This window comes from Esox lucius, chromosome 8 (genome assembly GCF_011004845.1).
Source record: "Esox lucius isolate fEsoLuc1 chromosome 8, fEsoLuc1.pri, whole genome shotgun sequence".
Classification (NCBI taxonomy): Eukaryota; Metazoa; Chordata; class Actinopteri; order Esociformes; family Esocidae; genus Esox; species Esox lucius.
Window position 1 is genome coordinate 4,030,377 of NC_047576.1, and position 25,448 is coordinate 4,055,824.

At 41.0% G+C, this 25,448-nt stretch overlaps 1 protein-coding gene across 1 annotated transcript in view; it reads left to right on the plus strand.

Annotated features, from left to right (window-relative positions):
• oca2 (oculocutaneous albinism II) overlaps positions 1-25,448 on the plus strand; it is an 85,871-nt gene that overhangs the window by 17,313 nt on the left and 43,110 nt on the right. Inside the window, exons 10-17 of the mRNA XM_034293648.1 lie at positions 8,705-8,776; positions 9,971-10,036; positions 12,921-12,977; positions 14,809-14,933; positions 15,780-15,918; positions 19,002-19,134; positions 24,414-24,561; positions 25,324-25,381. Coding sequence (XP_034149539.1) covers positions 8,705-8,776; positions 9,971-10,036; positions 12,921-12,977; positions 14,809-14,933; positions 15,780-15,918; positions 19,002-19,134; positions 24,414-24,561; positions 25,324-25,381 — 798 coding nt within the window. The remainder of the gene's footprint in view (positions 1-8,704; positions 8,777-9,970; positions 10,037-12,920; positions 12,978-14,808; positions 14,934-15,779; positions 15,919-19,001; positions 19,135-24,413; positions 24,562-25,323; positions 25,382-25,448) is intronic.

Sequence of the window (25,448 nt, forward strand, 5' to 3'; positions counted from 1 at the left end):
TTCGTCAGTGGCTGTATATTGCTTCATTCATTTGACCTATTCTGACAAGTGACCCCGGTCCATGGTTCTGACAAACATTCCAAAATCACAATGCTGCCATACACTTTCCACTTCTTAATAACCATCGGACTATGCTCAAAGGGCTATTCAAGGCCTCTACATTCTTTCTTGCACAACTTTGTCCCTTAGTACTTCTGAAAACTCCTTAGTGCTCATAGTTGATTGTTTGCTTTGCGATTCATTACCCAACAGAGGGGACCTACAGAAACTGCTAAAATGATACTGGGACTGTGTGCATCACTACAATTTAACAAAGACCAAACAACACAGTGAAGCTTTTCTTTAGATGTAAGCTATTTTCAAATTGCTATTACAACGGGAGTGGAGACATCAGAAAATGTTATTTCAGTTTTGTTCTTTTTTATGCATCATTTCATTTCAGACTTTTAAGGGAGACAAAGTCCTTTAAAAGTTTGGATTAAGTGGAAAACAATTCTTAATCATAAATGGATTCAACTGTGGCACTGACACCACACAATGTGAAAGATATACCGGGACCGTAAATGCTTTTAAATGAGAGGTTAGAGTAAAAAAAAATCACATAAAGGTTTCTTGTGGCGGGATAGCTGCTATTGTGTTATTATCCGTTATGTGTCATAGTGTTGATGCTTCATGTTTTATAATACAGAATGTGTTCCCTCTTGACTATAGGATAGCTTTGATGTACAGTGATATTGTAGGAAAGTTCAAATACGGTATGAGAGGATATTTTAGCTATAAAAAACAGCTGATACAATAGTTTAGATATTATATAGCTGATAAAGTAGATCAGATACTATTTAGCTGATACAACAGTTTAGATATAGTTGATACAATAGTTTATATATAGTTTAGCTGATGCATGTATCCTGCTGTATTCATTTATTATGTATATTTATAGTGTTGTTGCTTAATGTGGTTGGGCAGATATCCAGGCTAGGTAGTGACTAGGTGTTATGAGGTAGGCTGATGTAGGATGAATAGGTAGTATGAGGTAGGCTGAGGTAGAATGTCTAGCTAGTGACTAGGTGTTTTGAGGTAGGCTGAGGTAGGATGAATAGGTAGTATGAGGTAGGCTGAGGTAGAATGTCTAGGTAGTAACTAGGTGTTATGAGGTAGGCTGAGGTAGAATGAATAGGTAGTATGAGGTAGGCTGAGGTAGAATGTCTAGGTAGTAACTAGGTGGTATCAGGTAAGCTGAGGAAGGATGAGTAGGTAGTGACTAGGTAGTGTATAGGTGGTATGAGGTAGGCTGAGATAGGATGAAAACAAATGTTTGTTTATTTGCATGAGAGGCACTCATTTGTGTATAGTAACACTGCGATGTGTGCAGTTTTAAATGCATCTCTTTTCCAAAATGATAGGCCATCACCCCCGCCACCTCTTCCATGTTATATTTGACTAGTATATTTAAAAGTTTATTGGGGTTTTAATCTAGCCACAGCTGTTCAGACAAATATCCAGAAAATAAAACAATTATACAGGACTGTGTGTTGGTGGGGGGGGGGGGGCATCACAATTCTTCTCATCTCCGTTGTGGGGATGCAAGGTCTAGCACACTTCAGAAACATCTGGGGACTCATATTGACCAGAGGTGTCTTGCTCTCTTTTGTCGCTGGAGTGAAATACTTCCTTTGGCACAACGTGAGTTGCCAAGATGTTTCAGGTTGGTGGATGTGTTGAGGGTCGGGTTGGTGGATGTGTTGAGGGTCGGGTTGGTGGATGTGTTGAGGGTCGGATTGGTGGATGTGTTAAGGGTCGGGTTGGTGGATGTGTTGAGGGTCAGGCTGGTGGATGTGTTGAGGGTCGGGTTGGTGGATGTGTTGAGGGTCGGGTTGGTGGATGTGTTGAGGGTCGGGTTGGTGGATGTGTTGAGGGTCGGGTTGGTGGATGTGTTAAGGGTCGGGTTGGTGGATGTGTTAAGGGTCGGGTTGGTGGATGTGTTGAGGGTCAGGTTGGTGGATGTGTTAAGGGTCAGGTTGGTGGATGTGTTAAGGGTCAGGCTGGTGGATGTGTTGAGGGTCAGGTTGGTGGATGTGTTAAGGGTCAGGTTGGTGGATGTGTTAAGGGTCAGGCTGGTGGATGTGTTGAGGGTTGGGTTGGTGGATGTGTTAAGGGTTGGGTTGGTGGATGTGTTAAGGGTCGGGTTGGTGGATGTGTTGAGGGTTGGGTTGGTGGATGTGTTGAGGGTCGGGTTTGTGGATGTGTTGAGGGTCAGGATGGTGGATGTGCTAAGGGTCAGGTTGGTGGATGTGTTGAGGGTCGGGTTGGTGGATGTGTTGAGGGTCAGGATGGTGGATGTGCTAAGGGTCAGGTTGGTGGATGTGTTGAGGGTCGGGTTGGTGGATGTGTTAAGGGTCGGGTTGGTGGATGTGTTGAGGGTTGGGTTGGTGGATGTGTTGAGGGTCAGGTTGGTGGATGTGTTGAGGATCGGGTTGGTGGATGTGTTGAGGATCGGACTTTATCCTGGCGCTGATACTGCCCGGTAATCACAGCTTCAGATGTGTGTACATGCATTTAAAATATCCAACCACAAAAAAGCCCCTTCTGGATGTACACGTTCTTGTTTGCTCATGGCTCTTGACAGCCTGTCGGGAGCATGCTAAATCCACTTGCAGTTTTCTGTGGTATACACTATAGACTCCAATTCTAATAATATTGTAGAGGAAAACTGCCTTGGAAGACCCACCACAGCTTATCACAAGGGATTACAGTTCTTTTGGGCAAAAAAACTACAGGCCTCAAGTACAATAGAGGTTTCATGTTAACAAAGAGGCGCACGCCTCTGCCTTTGGGCTTGCCTGAGGCGGCGGTCTGCTTGTGAGGGAAACTGCCCAAAGAATCCTTCTGGATGTATGACCACACCTTCAGCCAGGCACCTTCAACCAGGCTGCGAAGAAGAAAACTCTTTTAATTGGCCAAATGAAACTGAAACTGAAAAACAACAAAATGGAGGGAAGTAGATGACAGTTTGCTCCCTGTCTCAGTCTCTCTTTGGCTTTGCTTGCGTCTGATGTCCAGAAATGCCTTTTGCTTAAGTAGTCTCATTTTGATTATCAACCTGGGGGGAATTAGAGTTAACCGCCCTGCTCAGTTAAATCATCAGAGTTTTCAGCTTGCTGGATTAGACTGTGCAACCCATTGGTTACTGGTCAGGTGCTGTAACCGCTAGGCTACCTGCTGCATTAATCACTCACATCTACCGCAGTGGTATTCAAATCCCTGATTACTGTGTTGCAATGGAAAAAATGGAGTGGAACTGGCTTCGAGGGCCAGATTTGAATCCCATTGATCTACAGTCTGCCTGCATTAATTTTACGTGTGGGTGGGCCTAGCTATAGTTCCCTATGTGTCCACTAGGGGAGGTCTAGTTCTTCTGTAAAGGACCTCCTCTTCTCCCTTTTTATTTCTTCTCTTGTTTTCTCTTATCTATTGTCCTCTCACAACCAGGAAAACTGCCTGTCAGTATTATGACCAGGATAACTGCCTGTCAGTGTTATAACCAAGATAACTGCCTGTCAGTATTATGACCAAGATAACTGCCTGTCAATATTATGAACTAGATAACTGCCTGTCAATATTATGAACTAGATAACTGCCTGTCAGTATCACAACCAAGATAACTGCCTGTCAATAATATGACCAAGATAACTGCCTGTCAATATGAAGACCAAAAATAAATACCCTGAACAAATTAAGACCAAGATAACTACCTGTCACTATGAAGACCAAGATAACTACCTGTCACTATGAAGACCAAGTTAACTACCTGTCAATATGAAGACCAAGATAACTACCTGTCACTATGAAGACCAAGTTAACTACCTGTCACTATGAAGACCAAGTTAACTACCTGTCACTATGAAGACCAAGTTAACTACCTGTCAATATGAAGACCAAGTTAACTACCTGTCACTATGAAGACCAAGTTAACTACCTGTCAATATGAAGACCAAGTTAACTACCTGTCAATATGAAGACCAAGTTAACTACCTGTCACTATGAAGACCAAGATAACTACCTGTCACTATGAAGACCAAGTTAACTACCTGTCAATATGAAGACCAAGTTAACTACCTGTCAATATGAAGACCAAGATAACTACCTGTCACTATGAAGACCAAGTTAACTACCTGTCAATATGAAGACCAAGATAACTACCTGTCACTATGAAGACCAAGTTAACTACCTGTCACTATGAAGACCAAGTTAACTACCTGTCAATATGAAGACCAAGTTAACCACCTGTCAATAAGAAGACCAAGTTAACTACCTGTCAATATGAAGACCAAGTTAACTACCTGTCAATATGAAGACCAAGTTAACTACCTGTCAATATAAAGACCAAGTTAACTACCTGTCAATATAAAGACCAAGTTAACTACCTGTCACTATGAAGACCAAGTTAACTACCTGTCAATATAAAGACCAAGTTAACTACCTGTCAATATGAAGACCAAGTTAACTACCTCTCAACATGATGAATAAGAAAAATAGAGAGTGACGTCATCAGTATGCATTGTGCTTTAACAGCTTGTCGCTCTTTAAGGTTTTAGGCTGCAAATCTGAATTAGCACTTTGGTACAACTGCTATTGTAAAAAGGGCTTTATAAAATAAATGTTGAATTATTAATTGGTCATAGTTCTGCCATCTAGCTAATAATCCTGATGGGTTTCTACAAGTGTTAGCTGGATTCTGTAAGGTCAAAACACCATCACTGTTCTGTAAAGGCACTCAAAATCATCTTCACCTTAAAAATAATTTATTTTATTAACCAGTATAGACTTGTTAAAAATGATTATGTCTTTCCGTCCCCAGATGATGGGTTTAATTATACAGTTGCCACAGAAGCCATTATTTCCTTTGTGACTTTGTATCAAGAAACACAAGTCAAATAGAGAATTACTCAGAAACCTCTGTGAAAAACATTAGGACTGTACAAGAGGTCACTGTGGTTTCTTTCTCTTCTCTTGCAGTAAGAGTGATTCCTTGCAAACTTCTGAGATAAAATATACTGTAAATTAATGCAATTAAATCAATTGAATAGTCCTTGTTGGCTATTGTTGAATCTATAGTGTATCTGACATTAAACATGGTTTACTGGACATACAACCACTGCCTCCTGTGAACGTGTTCTGCTGCATATAGGTTCAAATATAGGTTCAACGCATCTACACTGCTCTTTCTGGAAAACCTCTATCCTTCACCACTGTGTCTTGCAAATAATATAATAAAAAAATTGTACAGGCATATTGTATTGAATAGAGTGCAAGAGTGGCACAGTATAATCCAATAAGTATCACCAAAAATAGTAGCGTGCTGTTACTCCAATAGCAAACGGCTAAATATACTTGTTGGGGATCGTTTGCTATCTGAGCTAATACGTAGAAACAAGACTGAACCTTCAGGTTCAATCTTCGTGGTGTGATTGGTTGATTTTGAGAAAAAAAGACAGTCTCTCATTTTCAAGTGGTTGAAGTAATGACACATTCAACACCCTAAGACATTGACTTGGATCTAGGAATCTTTTGCGAAATAAAAAAATACAGACATTTTCCTTTTGTGACACCCCTAACCTCGGTCTGGTCTATGTGACTACCCAAAACCTCGGTCTGGTCTATGTGAAACCCCAAAACCTCGGTCTGGTCTATGTGAAACCCCAAAACCTTGGTCTGGTCTATGCGACACCTCAAAACCTCGGTCTGGTCTATGTGACACCTCAAAACCTTGGTCTGATCTATGTGACACCCCAAAACCTCGGTCTGGTCTATGTGAAACCCCAAAACCTCGGTCTGGTCTATGTGAAACCCCAAAACCTCGGTCTGGTCTATGTGAAACCCCAAAACCTTGGTCTGGTCTATGTGACACCTCAAAACCTCGGTCTGGTCTATGTGACACCTCAAAACCTTGGTCTGGTCTATGTGACACCCCAAAACCTTGATCTGGTCTATGTGACACCCCAAAACCTTGATCTGGTCTATGTGACACCCCAAAACCTTGGTCTGGTCTATGTGACACTCCAAAACCTCGGTCTGGTCTATGTGACACCCCAAAACCTCGGTCTGGTCTATGTGACACCCCAAAACCTTGGTCTGGTCTATGTGACACCCCAAAACCTTGATCTGGTCTATGTGACACCCCAAAACCTTGGTCTGGTCTATGTGACACCCCAAAACCCCGGTCTGGTCTATGTGACACCCCAAAACCTTGGTCTGGTCTATATGACACCCCAAAACCTCGGTCTGGTCTATGTGACACCCCAAACCTCGGTCTGGTCTATGTGTCACAATCCAAACCTCGGTCTGGTCTGGTCCTGTAGCGCCTCTAGGTGTAAAACTTTGGGTATTACGAACAGTCTAAATGTGAATTAACTGAATGTGCGCTGCTGGTGGTTTAGAGGAAGTGTTTTAGTGGAAATAATTTACCTGCACTAAACATTTTCAGACAGCATGGCAGAAAGATAGAAACAGTCACATTTAAACATTCTGTGTTTCTGTTTGTCTCCCTCCCTCCATCGCTGCTTCTCTTCCCCTCTTGTATTTATATATGTATAGTTCAATTTGATCTGTTTGCCCTTGAATGCCATGCATGACTCAGATGAATTAGGCCTCAGGGTCTACTCAGCGAGAACCTCTTCCGCTTCAGAACACCCGCTTGATGACCTCATCTGCTTCGAAACATCTGCTTGATAAACTCATCCACTTCAGAACACCCGCTTGATAACCTCATCCGCTTCGAAACACCCGCCTGATAACCTCATCTGCTTTGAAACACCCACCTGATAACCTCATTCGCTTTTGAACACCCGCCTGATAACCTCATCCGCTTTGGAACACCCGCCTGATAACCTCATCCGCTTCGGGAACACCCATTTCATAACCTCATCCACTTCGAAACACCCGCCTGATAACCTCATCCGCTTTGGAACACCCGTCTGATAACCTCATCCGCTTTGGGAACACCCACTTGATAACCTCATCCGCTTCGAAAACACCCGCTTCATTACCTCGTCCGCTTCGAAAACATCCGCTTCATTACCCCATCCACTTGGGGAACACCTGCCTGATAACGCTGATAATGTAGATCCATCCAAATGGTGCCTTTCGTATGGTTCAATCCCTTTGGACCAAGTCTACTGCACGTTCCTAAATCTATTTTCTACCTCAGGTTTTTAAATTTGCAAAGCCAGGTGTTACATTCTCACTAAATGTGTGAATGCCTAACTGTCAGCCCCTTAGGAACAAGTGTCTAAATGACCTATTTTGTTTTGAAGTTCAAGCCAATGACATTGCAGTGAATTTTTTGGTTAGAATGCGTAGGCTGTGGTGTACAATGACCTTGTTTCCATGGCATTAACTCTAATTAAATAAGGATGTTTGGGAGAGTTGTGAGCATGTATTGACCTGGGTTTTGCTGCCTGGTAACTTCTCCATGACGGCCAGAGATGCTTCATGTTTCATAATGGATGTTTCATACATGATGTAGAGCTGGAGCCCTGCAGAGAGGAAGAACTACACTACAACCTCTCCTCCAAATGCCAAACAAGCTCAGTTCAACTGTAGTTCCTTATTCAACTGTAAGTAAACAGTCTAAAGCCTCAAAATATAAAATCACAGCAATTATTTTTACGTCCATAGGCAATTTGAGAGTGATTACATTTGTGCAGCCTCTTCCCTCAACTTTTAATTGAAGCACGGGGAGAATACTTAGATATTGTTTCAACTGCTGATTTGTCAGTATTTTTGTAGGGGGTGTGGGGATTCAGATTCCCATGAATGAAGAGTACATTTTCATATCAGGCTGTAAAAGTCCCATCATGAAGTTAAGTCACTGTACTTGTTTGTACTTAATGGAGTCCACAGAAAATTACAAAAACTTACTGTCTTTTTTTGTTTGTTTATCTGCTGAAGATTGTCACACTAGCAAATCCAAGGACTTCGGTGCAGTTTTGTGTATAAAACATGTAACTGTCTGTTGAGCAACCCGTTCAGGAAACAACAGCTGGTGCCTGTGTCCTCTGGCACACTGTTGTCCGTGAGGCTCCAGCTGTACATATTGTCCCCGCAACCAGGTCCAGATTAACCCTACAGTCCCACAGCGTCACACGTTTTCTCCTAAGAGAGGGGGAGAAGATGAGCAAGAAAGAGAGAGATAGAAGGAGAGAGAAAGGGGGATGGAGTTAGAGTAGTTAGAAGGTCATCCATGTGATCCTCAGCTTGGCCAGCAGGAGAACAGTCCTCCTCACAGCTGGATGAGTTTGGTGCTGAACTAGAAGTGATAATATATCGACTGGTTTGTGTTGGCAGATATTAAATCCACCTATGAGTTACATGCTTTTTTTCGACTGAGATGATATTCCACTTCTATGACACATGCGTATTGTGTGGTAATACGTATGTAAAATGTGGAGATATATGTATAATATGTGGTTGTGTGTGTTTATTATGCCGTAATATGTAGAGTTGTACGTGTATTATGTGGTAATGTGTGTAATCCGATATAATATTCGATATGTGGGAATTATGTTTAGTAATATGATAATATGGTATAATATATGTTTATAACGTAAGGTAAGTGTGTGTAATTACTGCATCACATTTGGTAATATGTTTGTAATATGTTATTTTGTTATGTGGTAATACTTGCTACCCTGTGTGTTGGCAGATAGTCCACCGTACGCTGGCTGCCATGTTGGGGTCCTTGGCTGCTCTAGCTGCTCTGGCCATGATCGGAGATGTAAGACTTTTCTGGCCTTGTTTTTTCTTTCTTCACATCAGAGTGTTGTGTTCTAACTGACTAACGATTTATCGTTGATTCACCGACGTGTGTTGTAACTGCATCATTCAAGTCACCATGCATGCATGCATTCCCTCCAGGCAATGTCCAAATTAGTCTGACACACTTTGTAATGTTAAAATAATCACTTGAATGCAATTTGATAATGGCTTTGGACTGAGTACCAGTGTTTTTAGCTAACATTCCAATCCCGGCTTCTCCTTGTCATTGCCAAACGGACTGGCCTTTCTGCAATATCAAGGTTCAATATCTAGATGGATTCATGGTGGATTTGATAATTGGATTTAGATATGTACTTTACAGTTGTTTGGAAAAACGTAAAATGGTTGATTAGCAAGTGTATACCGACACGTGGAAAAGAGATCAACGGAAAGGTGGGGAAACAGTTGGGTGGGGTGGAGACAGGTGCGGTGGGGTGGAGACAGGTGGGGTGGGGTGGAGACAGGTGGGGTGGAGACAGGTGAGGTGGGGTGGAGACAGGTGGGGTGGAGACAGGTGAGGTGGGGTGGAGACAGGCGGGGTGGAGACAGGTGGGGTGGAGACAGGTGGGGTGGAGACAGGTGGGGTGGAAACAGATGGGGTGGAGACAGGTGGGGTGGAGACAGGTGAGGTGGAGACAGGTGGGGTGGAGACAGGTGAGATGGAGACAGGTGGGGTGGAGACAGGTGGGGTGGGGTGGAGACAGGTGGGGTTGGTTACTGTGAGCCTCCTTGTTTATATGTGTACTTCAGACTATGTTGAGGTAAAACTCAGAGCATGATGCTTGTTTGAATGTCAACTTCAATTATCTTCATGTCGTCATCCCCAAACCACTGCATTACAGCTAGAAACAACTTTCACCACAACCACAAATTATGTATGATAGCTATGCAACCAGCTTCTAAGCATATGAGTACGCATTTAGTATTCATTTCTAAACCAGAAAATAAATTTCTTAAATGTCTTGCTGTGAAAATAGGACCTGTGGGCCAGTTTTGTGTACACAAATTGAGTCCTAGATTAAAAAGTCAGTCTCAGTGGAGATTTCCCATTGAGCGTGTTTGCTTTAGTGCAGGACTAGGCCTAATCTGTGTCAGTGAAACTGGCCCTATATCACAATCTCTCTGTCTGTCTGCCTGACTGTGTGTCCCACAGCGTCCCAGTCTGAGCACTGTTGTGGAGTGGATTGACTATGAGACTCTGGCTCTTCTGTTTGGCATGGTAAGTCCCACACACTCTGCATCTCTCCCAAAAGGCACACCATTCCCTACATATAGCCTTGGGCCCTGGTCAAAAGTTGTGCACTATATGGGGAATAGGGTGTCATAAAGGAAGGGAAGACAAATACTAGTATAACCAATCGCTCAGGAAGTGGCTTTGGAGTAATTGCCCAGCAACACAATATGAAGAGAAAAAAACACAATATGCCTTTGCACATATACCATCGAACCTGGCCAGAAATCAAGCAAGTCAAAGTCTTCTTTACAACTCGCAGTTGTGGCTTGTTTTTTATATCTCCTGTAGAACATATCCTTGTATTGCTTTGAGACCATACCGCGTTGCTAGGCTATCTCCATGGTAACAAACACATCCAATCAGCCCTGATGCAGAACAGTATGCAAGAACATATCGTGGAGAATGGAGATGGAATGATCACAGTGAATATTATTTTATAACAACATATTGGTTAAATTCTCAGCTTTTTGAAAACTGGTGCTCTGCTATGTGTTAATAATGAGCTATATTTTCACTTTCATCAAAACATTGTGCCAATAACAGGCTGAAGTGCCATTTATTTGCCATGTCATTCAGCCCACTTAAGTCATGCTACGGTAAAAAAAAAAGCCACACTCAATGTCATGGTTTTGAAGCGTTTGCTGAAAAGAACTGGGTCTAAGAGGGATGTGGATCTTTGATGTTTGTTAATTGGGAAATGCTGCATTCACTGGTCCTGGGGCTTTGTTAAGGTCAATGCCACCATGAACTTTACCAAGTTCCTCGTCAGGAACTCGAATGGAAGTGGATCTTCCAACAAGAAAAAAGCAGACGCATACATGGTGTAGCTCCCATGTCTTCTGGTCCTGTGTAGCTTCCTTGATAAGAGAATGCTTTCGTGAGATTGCCATGGATGTGGGTTTGATTCAGACGTGAAGGCCAGAACAAAGAAGTATGAAAATGTGTGTCCTCACTACTTTTAATTTACTCTGTATCGGAGAGTCAGCTAAATGACTTTAAAGTCATCGAAATCCCCAAACAGATTGACAGTTGATGACAGAATGACATTTTGCAATGGGCCATGTGAGTCTCCTGAGTTAATCATTTTAGAGGTAGTTCATAAGCGCGTCCAGAAATGACAAATATCTGGAAAATCTTCTGTGTAGTGGAGCAGTATAAGATCACTCACAATGTGTTGACCGGCACCTCTGTTTTTTAAAATGTTTTTTTTTCCCTCTTTCAAATTAAGGCCGTTATCCTCAAGTTAAGAAAGAAAGCAAGACAAAGAAAATATCTAAGCTTTCTCTGAGGAAGTGTGTTTCACTAAATAATGTATATTTCCAAATGTCTTTACATAAAATATAGCTCAATATTTGAATTATTAATTTGATATTCCTTTTGGTTAATCTTTATCTAGGCTGCCATTCATGTCGCAGGAGACTTTATATGCAATTGTTCCGTACTCATCTGATCCAAAGATTGTCATTCACCTGAAATTCCCAACAACACAATTAGAATATAACAATGCTTGCATTCCCAATCGCACTGTACATCACTAGGCTATGGTAACACACAGTGTAGGCTACAGGGGGACATTTGGGACGCACAATATTATTCGAGACTATAGATTCAGAGATCCATAAATAATATGAATGGGTAAATGCTCTTTCTCTCTCATCAGATGGAGAATAATATTCTGTTTCAGACTAGACGGGGCATGGGGATATAAATAGCAAAACCCTGCTCTCCTACTGAATTAAATACGAGCTGCTAAGGGTTTTCCGTGTGTAGAGATTTGGAACCTCTGAAGGCAGAATGGCTTTGTTTTCAGTAAAATCTAGATGTTTCCCCTTGTTCATAGTCTATATCACCATGTCTATTCAACTGTTTGGTATAGACGTCCTTGTTTGGTTTTAGTAGCTGTAAAGGAACTATTTTAGTCTCAAAGGGTTAAATGTCCAAGTTGGACCACTGGAGTCTTTTTAAAGTTTCCTATTAGCAATGTATTTCTTTTTGGGAAGGACCTATTGTCATATTTGGCATAAGTGTGTTATATTAGCATTTTTTTTATTTTAGCCTCTTATCCAGATCCATTTACCAGAGCAGGTATTGTTAATTTCATTGCTCAAGGTTACAAAAAGCAACAGATGTCTATTACTTTGTCCAGTCTGGGATTAGAGAGCAGTGACCACTTTGTTAACGGCCCAATGCTTTTGACAGCTAGACTGTGTAATAACTCTGTGAAAATTATCTGAAATCAGTGTAATAACAGTATTATATGATTCTAATATCTGTCTTTTAACAGTATTAAATTATTCAAATTTTGGTTTTATATCAGTATTATATTATCCTAATTTCAGTCTTATAACAATATTAGATTATTCTACTATTGGTCATATAAGTGTTATATGATTCTACTATCGGTCTTATACTAAAGCAGCATCATATGATTCTACTATCGGTCTAATAACAGTATAATATGATTCTACTATCGGTCATATAACAGTGTTGTATGATTCTACTATCGGTCTTACAAAAAAGCAGCATCATATGATTCTACTATCGGTCTAATAACAGTATTATATGATTCTAATGACTGTATCATATGATTCTACTATCGGTCTAATAACAGTATTATATGATTCTAATGACTGTATCATATGATTCTACTATCGGTCTGATAACAGTATTATATGATTCTGATATTGGTTTTATAACAGTATTATGTGATTCTGATATTGGTTTTATAACAGTATTATGTGATTGTATTACTGGTCTTATAACAGAGTTATAGCTACGGTATAACAAGCTCCTGGCTTTCATGTAACAGTAACTGTCATATTTTACCGCTAGTTTACTGCCTGACAACATGTGTTCTCTTCTCTTACAGATGATTCTAGTGGCTATATTCTCTGACACTGGCTTCTTTGACTACTGTGCTGTAAAGGTGAGTTAGTCAACTGCGATTTTAGTCACTTTCACTAGTTTGTTTAGTCTGGTTGAATTGAACCCTAGAGCAAATCTCGCGACCTTTTTCGTTTGGAAAGGTGAGAATGCACAAATTATACCCGGATGCAAGCCAGATAACAGCACAGTCGTCCGCAATCTGTCGTAAAATAAGGTGACCAAAAAATGCTCTGTGGGTTGAATTAACTGTATATATGAATGTGCTTTTACACACAAAAAATGACAACCTTAACCTCATCCTTCATCATCTGTCATACTCTCTCATCCTCTGATCCTCATCTTCCCAAAGCCTCTCTATTCCCTCATCCTCTCATCATCTCTTCAGCCTCATCTTCTCCCCATCCTCTCTCCACCCTCATTCTCTATCATGGTTGTTATATATGAGTATTATCTCTTGTTGTATTATGTAGGTATTATCTCTGCTTCTAATATATTAGTCTTATCTCTGGTTGTATCATGTAGGTATTATCTCTGCTTCTAATATATGAGTCTTATTTCTGGTTGTATTATGTAGGTATTATCTCTGCTTCTAATATATTAGTCTTATCTCTGGTTGTATCATGTAGGTATTATCTCTTGTTGTATTATGTAGGTATTATCTCTGCTTCTAATATATTAGTCTTATCTCTGGTTGTATCATGTAGGTATTATCTCTTGTTGTATAATGTAGGTATTATCTCTGCTTCTAATATATTAGTCTTATCTCTGGTTGTATCATGTAGGTATTATCTCTGCTTCTAATATATGAGTCTTATTTCTGGTTGTATTATGTAGGTATTATCTCTGCTTCTAATATATTAGTCTTATATCTGGTTGTATCATGTAGGTATTATCTCTGCTTCTAATATATGAGTCTTATTTCTGGTTGTATTATGTAGGTATTATCTCTGCTTCTAATATATGAGTCTTATTTCTGGTTGTATTATGTAGGTATTATCTCTGCTTCTAATATATGAGTATTATCTCTGGTTGTATGATATGAATATTATCTCTGGTTTTATTATGTTGGTATTATCTCTGGTTGTATTATGTAGGTATTATCTCTGCTTCTAATATATGAGTATTATCTCTGGTTGTAGGATATGAGTATTATCTCTGGTTGTATTATGTAGGTATTAGCTCTGCGTTTAATATGAGTATTATCTCTGGTTGTATTATATATATATTATATCTGGTTGTATGATATGAGTATTATCTCTGGTTGTATTATATATATAAATATATATTATATCTGGTTGTATGATATGAGCATTATCTCTGGTTGTATTATATAGGTATTATCTCTGGTTATATGATATGAGTATTATCTCTGGTTGTATTATATAGGTATTATCTCTGGTTGTATGATATGAGTATTATCTCTGGTTGTATTATATAGGTATTATCTCTGGTTGTATGATATGAGTATTATCTCTGGTTGTAGGATATGAGTATTATCTCTGGTTGTATTATATAGGTATTATCTCTGGTTGTATTTTATAGGTATTATCTCTGGTTGTTTTATACAGGTATAATCTCTGGTTGTATGATATGAGTATTATCTCTGGTTGTATGATATGAGTATTATCTCTGGTTGTTTTATATAGATATTATCTCTGGTTGTTTTATATAGGTATAATCTCTGGTAGTTCTATATAGGGATTACCTGTGGTTTTATTATGTGTATAATCTGTGTTGTTATTATATTAATTGTTTTATTAATGATGTTGTATTTATATTCTTCTAATTATTTATTTTTCTTTGTAAAGCTCTGTACAAATCATTGCAATTAACAAAATAAATTGTTTGATTTGATATGGCATCCCCCACAGGCCTACCAGCTGGCCAGAGGCAGGGTTTGGCCCATGATCATCATCCTATGCCTGATAGCTGCCATCCTGTCAGCCTTTCTGGACAACGTGACCACCATGATGCTCTTCACACCTGTGACCATCAGGTAGGAGGATGAAATAAAAACCCAGACCTGTGACAAAATCCATGCAGTGTATCTCTATTGCTCTCTTTTTATGGTTCTCTACCTGTCTCTATCTCTGTTTCCATCTCTCTCAGTCTCTTCATTATTCTCCATCTCTATCTACCTGTCTCTGTTTCTATCTCTCTCAGTCTCTTCATTATTCTCCATCTCTATCTACCTGTCTCTGTTTCTATCTCTCTCAGTCTCTTCATTATTCTCCATCTCTTTCTACCTGTCTCTGTTTCTATCTCTCCTCTCAGTCTCTTCATCATTCTCCATCTCTATCTACCTGTCTCTGATTCTATCTCTCTCAGTCTCTTCATTATTCTCCATCTCTTTCTACCTGTCTCTGTTTCAATCTCTCTCAGTCTCTTCATCATTCTCCATCTCTATCTACCTGTCTCTGTTTCTATCTCTCCTCTCAGTCTCTTCATCATTCTCCATCTCTATCAACCTGTCTCTGTTTCTATCTCTCCTCTGTCTCTTCATCATTCTTCATCTCAATCTACCTGTCTCTATCTCTGTTTCCATCTCTCTCAGTCTCTTCATCATTCTCCATCTCTATCTCTCCTCTCAGTCTCTTCATGATTCTCTGTCTCTCTTTTTCTACCTGTCTCTGATTACATCATTTCATTTCCGAAGCTTTCTTGGCATGACAAGAACATTTTCAAGTGTTGACAAAGCAATACAATACATCTCTCTCTCTCTCTCTCTCGTCCCTCCCCATGCCTCTCTCTCTGTCCTTCATTCACCGGTTATCTTCAGAGTCTCTTTGTCTGTTTTATTACATGTTTGTTTTCAATTTGAAAGAGCTCTTTCTCTATTCAGGTTATGCGAAGTCCTGAACCTTGACCCCAGACATGTCCTGATAGCTGAGGTCATCTTCACCAACATTGGTGGAGCAGCCACAGCAGTCGGCGATCCGCCAAACGTCATCATTGTTTCCAACCAGGACCTCCGGAAAAGTGTAGGACATTATTATTACATCTTAGTCTATATTTATCTACCAAACAATAACATTCACATGTGCATATATATATATATATATATATATATATACACACACACACAGAGAGACAGACGTATACACACACACATACACACACACACGAAGACTGATAGACTGACAGTGTTCCAGATATATTCATCTTGATCAGATGAGTTAGGCAGCCTGTGTTGTAGCTTTTCTTAGTCCTGTGTTTTGTTGAGTTGTAGCCTCTTTGACCTTGAAGACACTGGCGTTAGAAGTACAAAGCACTGTGTCCATGTCAGTTGACTCTGACCATGGGAGGACAAACATCACAGGCCCCCTCAGATCACCAAAGGCAGGTAGTCTCCCGCGTTGTCTCAGCAAGTCTCCTTACAGTGGGCTCAGTGTGACATCGTTCAGTCGCTGGACTGACATCAAGCACTCTCATTCCTTATTTAGTGGTAATGAAATGGAACCCTGACAGTTTTAGCTTCTGGTCATTCAGGGATTTGCAGTCCTTGAACATCTTTATAGAACAAGTAAATTCCCAAAAGCCTCGATTCGGTGGTTCATATGAGGCCAGTGGAAGATTTGGGGGTGGGGTTCATGCCCTGTGTGTGTTTTGTCTCTACAAAGTGTTCACACACACTTACATACATACAGAGAAAGGAATGTTTACAGGAAACGTTTCATGTGTTAACTCCTGAACATAATAATCCTCTGTTTTAAATGTGTTTACTCAGTGTGACGCGCGTGGGTATCTTTGCGTGTCTATGCATTTGCTTGTGCTACTGAGTTTGTGTGTGTGTGTGTTGGTATGGATGTGTGTGCATGCAAGTACTGTGTGTGTGTGTGTGTATGTGTTGACACACAGATGATTAATTGAGATGTATCGGTTTTGTAGAATAACAGCTTAATATTTCTCTTCCCGTGGTCATAAATCATATGAATTAAAGATGTCAGAACAGCCACATCACTGCGACCTCCAGGATATAAAGACCCATTCTGTTCTCATTCATAACGACCAGAAAACCATTCTCTAGCGGGGGTTCAACAGTGCTTTAAAGAAGGCTTTTCTTCAATGTGTTCCTCCCTGTGACAACGATTCACTCTGTGTACTTCCACATACAGTTCCATAAACTCTTGTCGACCTCTATATTTCTATGGGTTTCAGGGTTTTCAGGTTCTTAATGTTTGTGTGTGTGGGATTCACAATGGACGGCTTGCGGACAGGAAGTGTCTCCGATCCTTTTAGAATGATACCATATGCTCCAGCGCAGTGTCTCTGTATGACCAACAGTGGCAGAATAAATAGCGAGGGGATGGATTGCGAATGGTCCTTGATGGTGTTGTGGGCTTTTGTAAATCATCGTTTCAGATATGTGCGGTCATTCCAATTTACAGGGCTTGGCACGCAGAGTCCTAGGCTTTACAGGCAGCAAATACCCCCCTGCACACACACTCACAGTATGGGTTTTAGGAGGGACAGTTAGAAATCTAAAGGTGAACTGCTGGAGGAGGCATCTGAAACAACTACCTATTGCTCCAAATGAGTTTACAACGGAGCTAGGGTGCCATTTGGAACCCATTCTCACGCTGAGCCAATCAGGGTGGAGCAAGGTTTTGCTCTTGGTGGACTGAATGCTTGTGTGTATTATTGTGTTGTGTTCTGATTGTAGTGGCGTCTGGGCTACTCCAGTAATCAGAAGCATTGTGAGTCTGACCCTTTGTTCACCACCTGGGGTGTGGGTTACGCAGAGGACCTAGGGCAACAACAATACCCTAAATAAGACGATGTTCCCTGTGAAGTCCCTTCCGCCTGCTTTAGACCAGTGCCCACGAGGTCACTCGGCACAGGACTACTGTTGTGGCTGCTACTGCAGGACTGTAGGGGCTCTGGAAGCAGCGACAACAGCAGAGCCTTGAGCTATTTTCACTTTTCTTCCCACTGCAACTCACACAGGACCTGTTGTCTTAGCAGGGGTCTTGTTGAAACTGTCACACTTGATCTGGCGTTTCTTACCATTTCTCTACCTCAAATAACCTGACTCACGTAGTCTCTCTACCTCACATAACAAGACTAGTATGTCTCTACCTCACATAACAAGACTAGTATGTCTCTACCTCACATAACAAGACTAGTATGTCTCTACCTCACATAACAAGACTAGTATGTCTCTACCTCACATAACAAGACTAGTATGTCTCTACCTCACATAACATGACACACCGGCTCTCTACCTCACATAACAAGACTAGTATGTCTCTACCTCACATAACATGACACACCGGCTCTCTACCTCACATAACAAGACTAGTATGTCTCTACCTCACATAACAAGACTAGTATGTCTCTACCTCACATAACATGATTGGAATGTTAGTGTGGCACAACATTTGTTCATCAGAAATTATTTTGGGTGCATACAAAAGTGAATTGCACAATTGTAAAATGCTGAATTCCTATCGGTCAAATGGAAAAGCCTCATCTACCACCTTCACTCCTTTTTATAACAGGACCTATTATATTAATAATATTCTAATAATAAATGTAATTATGTACTCATGAAACACTCTTAGAAATAAGTAAAAAAAGAAACAAAAATGTGGTAAGGCCAGGTGAGGAAACTCAGGTGCACCATTTCAAGGCCACACCTTGAAATGGCCTCACAGGCTACATGTTCCTTTACATATAACTCTGTCTGTCCTGTGTGTTGTAGGGGATAGACGTTGCTAGCTTCACAGGCTACATGTTCCTTTGCATATAACTCTGTCTGTCCTGTGTGTTGTAGGGGATAGACGTCGCTAGCTTCACAGGCTACATGTTCCTTTACATATAACTCTGTCTGTCCTGTGTGTTGTAGGGGATAGACGTTGCTAGCTTCACAGGCTACATGTTCCTTTGCATATAACTCTGTCTGTCCTGTGTGTTGTAGGGGATAGACGTCGCTAGCTTCACAGGCTACATGTTCCTTTACATATAACTCTGTCTGTCCTGTGTGTTGTAGGGGATAGACGTCGCTAGCTTCACAGGCTACATGTTCCTTTACATATAACTCTGTCTGTCCTGTGTGTTGTAGGGGATTGACTTCGCTAGCTTCACAGGCTACATGTTCCTCGGGGTTTGCCTAGTACTACTCACCTCCTTCCCTTTCCTACGACTACTCTACTGGAACAAGAAACTCTACAACAAGGAGTCCAGCGAGATTGTCGGTGAGTCCAGAGTGTGCATGTGTGGGATCAAATCATACAACTTCAGTTCAATTATTCATTTATTTTTACCATCAATGAGAAAGTACAATATTTCTGCCCGTTAAGTGGATTAGCCCAGGGTTCCCACCAAGCATGATGTGGTTGGCCAGTCCTGTCTGGATTTGGAGGGTTAATTATCTGCCTGTAGCTCCAACCTTTAGGTCTAGACACTCCTTTTTATGATCAACTTTAGAAAAATGGCGTGGAGATATTGTGAAATTAGCCGAATGACACAATGATTGTTCTTTAGGAATTGTCCCAAAGAATTGCAACATAGTAGTTTGTAGATAAAAGGTTTGGGATCCCGCATACCTTTTGTCTCTCACGGATCCTTTTACTCTGATCAGGTTCCCTACGCTATATGCAATTCAATACAAGACTGGCTTACACCAGAAAATTCCACCAACAACACTACCCAACAAGACCTCATCTGAGATAAATTGTTTGTGCTTAACCACAAAGCAAATATGATTCCTTTAATTATTCACGTTCTAGGCATGATTTGTTGTCACAGTTGCATAGTTATAGAGATTAAGCTGTAGATTAAGATGTTGATTAAGATGTAAAATATGCAATTATGCCACCCTGCTCAGATAAGAGCTTTCTTTCTTTTATTTTCTTTCTTTCTTTCTTTGTTTAGCAGAGTAGCTTCTTCCCCTGAGCATAGATAAAGCCATGCCTGGTTGTGTTGTGTATACTGTATGTGTGTGTGTGTGTATTGTGTGTGTGTTTGTGTTATGGTGCAGCTGTTTCCCTTTACCGAGGGTCAGGATCATAACTTAATTATCTTTGCAGTACAGAGCCTACAACCTTTTGCTTTCTTCTTTACCACACAGCTGAGGCGTGATGCCTCCCAAAAGTGAACACTGTTTCCTTCTTAGTGCCCTACATTGGACCATTATCTAGTGCATGATATTTGGAATAGGGTGCTATTTAGGACTGAACCTGAGCTAGCCAGGCGTTTTTCCAACCTCCTCTCCAATTCTCCCATTATCCCTATCAGATGGCCCTGACATCACTGTTACACTAATATATTATGGGATGCCCAGACGTATAATATAGTTGCAATGGTAAAGAGAAGGGTCTGATCTCAGAGGCCAATCTGTGATTGGCTTGGCTGTCCTACAGGCAGTTGTCTCCATCACTGAATGCTTTAATGCTACATTTATATCAAGGATTCTCAAACTAGGGGGCCCGTCCCCAATGTGGGGGTTTCATGAGGGGGCATAGGACTTTAATTTAGGTTTAAACATTTTAATAAATTTGTATTTGTTTCTACAATCCATGACCAAACATAGATATGAATTGATGTTGTCCAGAAACATGCTGTATATGGCAGGAAAAGATGCTACTCTCATGCACATGGGGGCGTCTCTAGTTCATCTCTATGATATGCAAAAGCTGAGCTATGAACTTGTGAATTTGAGGAAGTAAAAATGTGAATTTGATTCATTTGACTGTTCCTATCCATGGAATTACTATCTGTAAAGGAGAATATCTATAATTAAATTGAATTGTTAAAGCAAATGGGAATATCTTTAACTACACTGAGGTTTCATATCATAACAGAACATACTGTAGGTCAAGTTTATATAGTGGGTTACTTCCCTTTGTATGATGACTTCAGATGTGTTTGGTTTCCGGAAGTGGTTGTTCGTCACCCTGATGACCCAGTTATTCAACCAACCACTCATTTAGTCAACCAATTATCCAGACAATCGGTCGACCAATCAGCCTGCCAGTCAGTCGTCCAATCAGCCAGTATAGTTTGTACTATAAAAGGCAAGTAAAAATAATACAGTACCACATCACGGGCTGTTTTTTTTGCCAAATTTATTTTAGGAAAGATGACAAATGCAGAATGACATTAAAAAGCATTAATATCCATAAACAAAATGCTTTAAAAATGATGTATACAGTGGGGAGAACAAGCCAATTTTGCAGGTTTTCCCACTTACAAAGCATGTAGAAGTCTGTAATTTTTATCATAGGTACTCTTCAACTGTGAGAGACGGAATCTAAAACAGAAATCCAGAAAATCACATTGTATGATTTTTAAGTAATTAATTTGCATTTTATTCCTTGACATAAGTATTTGATACATCAGAATGTAATGAACACCGAGACCAGGGGTGTGTGGTTCCAAGTGCAGAAACGCAACTGTCGATTTATTTTCGTACAGGGGAGTAGGCAAGAGCAAAAACAGTAGAGACGGGCAGGTATGTTCGGTAACCAGGAGATCAATCCACGAAGGCAACGGCACAGGCGGGAATAGACAGAGAGGAGAAACCAGAAGCAGGCAGGCAGGTCAGTAAACCGGGTGATCAGTTGGCGATGGCAACAGTACAGGCAGGGGTAGGCGGTCGGAGAATCCAGGGGCAGGCAGACAGGTCAGGATGCAAGTTTCTAGATAATGAGATCGGGCGGGCGGGCGGACGGGAAGGGAGAGAACAACAGGCTGGGAGTCAACAGGCAAAGGCAACGAGCTATACGACGGCTTGGCAGGTCCACTACGAACAATACCTCACCCTGGAGTGGAGGCAGAGAGCAGGCTAAATAGAAAGGCAAACAGGATGCAGGTGTTTGGTATTTCGCTGATTGGGATCTGGATTTCTGGGTGCGTTCATGCGTATCGGGCAGTGAGAGCGTAACGGTGGCAGGTGAGGAGCGTGACAGGGAGGAGTTGGATCCGGAACGACGCGAGAACCTCACACAGAAAAGCAGTACTTAATATTTGGTACAGAAACCTCTGTTTGCAATTACTGAGATCATACGTTTCCTGTAGTTCTTGACCAGGTTTGCACACACTGCAGCAGGGATTTTGGCCCACTCCTCCATACAGACCTTCTCCAGATCCTTCAGGTTTCGGGGCTGTCGCTGGGCAATACTGTCTTTCAGCTCCCTCCAAAGATTTTCTATTGGGTTCAGGTCTGGAGACTGGCTAGGCCACTCCAGGACCTTGAGATGCTTCTTACGGAGCCACTCCTTAGTTGCCCTGGCTGTGTTTTTCGGGTCGTTGTCATGCTGGAAGACCCAGCCACGACCCATCTTCAATGCTCTCACTGAGGGAAGGAGGTTGTTGGCCAAGATCTTGCGATACATGGCCCCATCCATCCTCCCGCAGTTGTCCTGGCCCCTTTGCAGAAAAGCATCCCCAAAGAATGATGTTTCCACCTCCATGCTTCACGGTTGGGATGGTGTTCTTGGGGTTGTACTCATCCTTCTTCTTCCTCCAAACACAGCGAGTGGAGTTTATACCAAAACGCTCTATTTCTGTCTCATCAGACCACCTGACCTCCCATTCCTCCTCTGGATCATCCAGATGGTCATTGGCAAACTTCAGACGGGCCTGAACATGCACTGGCTTGAGCACCTTGCGTGTGCTGCAGGATTTGAATTCATGATGGCGTAGTGTGTTACTAATGATTTTCTTTGAGACTGTGGTCCCAGCTCTCTTCGGGTCATTGACCAGGTCGTGCCGTGTAGTTCTGGGCTGATCCCTCACCTTCTTCATGATCATTGATGCCCCACGAGGTGAGATCTTGCATGGAGCCCCAGATCGAGGGAGATTTGCCTTCATCTTGAACTTCTTCCATTTTCTAATAATTGCGCCAACAGTTGTTGCCTTCTCACCAAGCTGCTTGCCTATTGTCCTGTAGCCCATCCCAGCCTTGTGCAGGTCTACAGTTTAATCCCTGATGTCCTTACACAGCTCTCTGGTCTTGGCCATTGTGGAGAGGTAGGAGTCTGTTTGACTGAGTGTGTGGACAGGTGTCTTTTATACCGGTAACGAGTTCAAACAGATGCAGTTAATACAGGTAATGAGTGGAAAACTGGAGGGCTTCTTAAAGAAAAGCCGGTATTCTTTTACTTATCAAATACTTATGTCATGCAATAAAATGCTAATTAATGATTTAAAAATCATACAATGTGATTTTCTGGATTTATGTTTTAGGTTCCGTCTCACAGTTGAAATGTACCTATGATAAAAATTACAGACCTCTACATGCTTTGTAATTAGGAAAACCTGCAAAACCGGCAGTGTATCAAATACTTGTTCTCCCCACTGTATATAGAGAATAAAATACACCAAGCTAACAAATCACAGCTAAAACAAAACAATTTCTAAAATGTATTTGACACACACTGTATAACATACTATATTCAGTGTGGTGAAGCGCTGTAAACTACCCTTTTTCATTCTAGAATTTTGAATATTGATGCCACAATTGGTCTGTTGGAATTGACCTGCTGCCCAGACTCTAATGGAAAGGTCACGATAACACCTGTCAATAATTGTGGCCCAAATTTCTTCAAAAAATACAGTTCTTTGTATTCCACCACAATGCATCTAAACCACTCTTCCCTTAGCCTTGCTGGTCCAGTCTTGCCAACAGCAACCAATAAGTGTTCTCTTTAATGCTTGAATACAAACTGATCACTGACCGAACAATTGTGCAAGAAGGATTTGTTTATGTGTTGAAGGGTCTCACATTTAAGGAAATAGTTTTTACAAGCTGTGACCAAATGATTTAATTTAGTTTGACATGATTAACTCCACTGAGTATAAAAAAGAATTATAGAGAGTTGTGTTTACTAGCTGGACAAAATATGCATAAATATTGAGATTGTGTGTGTGTGTGAAAGCAATGAGAAATCACTAACTGTTTTGTAAACAAATAGCACTGCTGTCCTCATTAGGCTGTAATGGAGATCAACTTGACCTCGATCTCATTAAAAGTATCTGAGCAATTGAGAAAACCTGTAATGATGTCATGTACAATCAGTGTCCATCCACACTGTCTCTTCCACCACACGTAAACCCCCCCCCCCCACACCCCCCGTGATGTAGATACCTTTCAGAGCCTCACACGGGGGCCCAGCACAGTAATGATTGAAAACAGCTTCATCCTTCAGACCAATCTCCTCTCTGCATGACTTAGATGAGTTAAACAGGCCAGGTGAGGCTGTAAGCACATCCACTAGAGAGTCTGGTGCTTTATTATCCAAAGACAACGGACCTACCTGTGACTTATGCAGAATCGATCTGAACAAAAAAGCCCAGAGCCAAGACCAATTGGAGACATTGAATTCAATAGTATTCAGTCAAACTCTCTAGATGTGATATGATGCGTTCAGTTTAACTTCCTAGATGTGATGGTATGTACGTCTAAACGTTGCCAGATCTGTCTGTAGTTACCACTGACCCTTGACTTTTGGTGTGTGTGATACTCCTGCAGAGCTCCGGCACGAGATCCGTGTGTGGAGGCAGACGGCTCAGTGTATTAACCCAGCCAGCAGAGAAGAGACAGCTGTCAAATGTCTTCTGATGCAAAAGGTCCTGAACCTGGAAAGTCTGCTGCGGATAAAACTGAAGACTTTCCAGAGGTACAGACAGACATCTGACATTAAACTGAATACTTCCCAGAGGTACAAACAGACATCTAACATTAAACTGAAGACTTTCCAGAGGTACAGACAGACATCTGACATTAAACTGAAGACTTTCCTGAGGTACAGACAGACAGACATTTAACATTAAACTGAAGACTTTCCAGAGGTCCAGACAGACAGACATTTAATATTAAACTGAAGACTTTCCAGAGGTCCAGACAGACATCTAATATTAAACTGAATACTTCCCAGAGGTACAGACAGACATCAAACAATAAACTGAAGACTGTCCAGAGGTACAGACAGACAGACATTTAACATTAAACTGAAGACTTTCCAGAGGTACAGACAGACGGACATCTGACATTAAACTGAAGACTTTCCAGAGGTACAAACAGACATCTAACATTAAACTGAAGACTTTCCAGAGGTACAGACAGACAGACAGACATCTGACATTAAACTGAAGACTTTCCAGAGGTACAGACTTTCCTGAGGTACAAACAGACATCTAACATTAAACTGAAAACTTTCCAGAAGTAAGGACAGGCAGACATTTAACATTAATCTAAAGACTTTCCAGAGGTGCTTTATGAAATGAGACAATTATTTTTCATTATTTAAGATCATGGTGTCATGACCTTTTAAACAGCTTTCAAAGCAATTATGCAGGATACCGTTTAGACACAGTTAATAAAGAAGGAAGAATTAAAAAAATATATTTTTTCTGTCTGTTGTTATTTCTTGGTTTTCCAGGGAAATTTCTCAGGAAGATAAGAACTGGGAGAGTAATATTCAGGAGTTACAGAAGAAGGTAATCAAATGATCCTTATAATACACATCATTTATATTATTTAAATGTTTAATTAAACATTTATTTT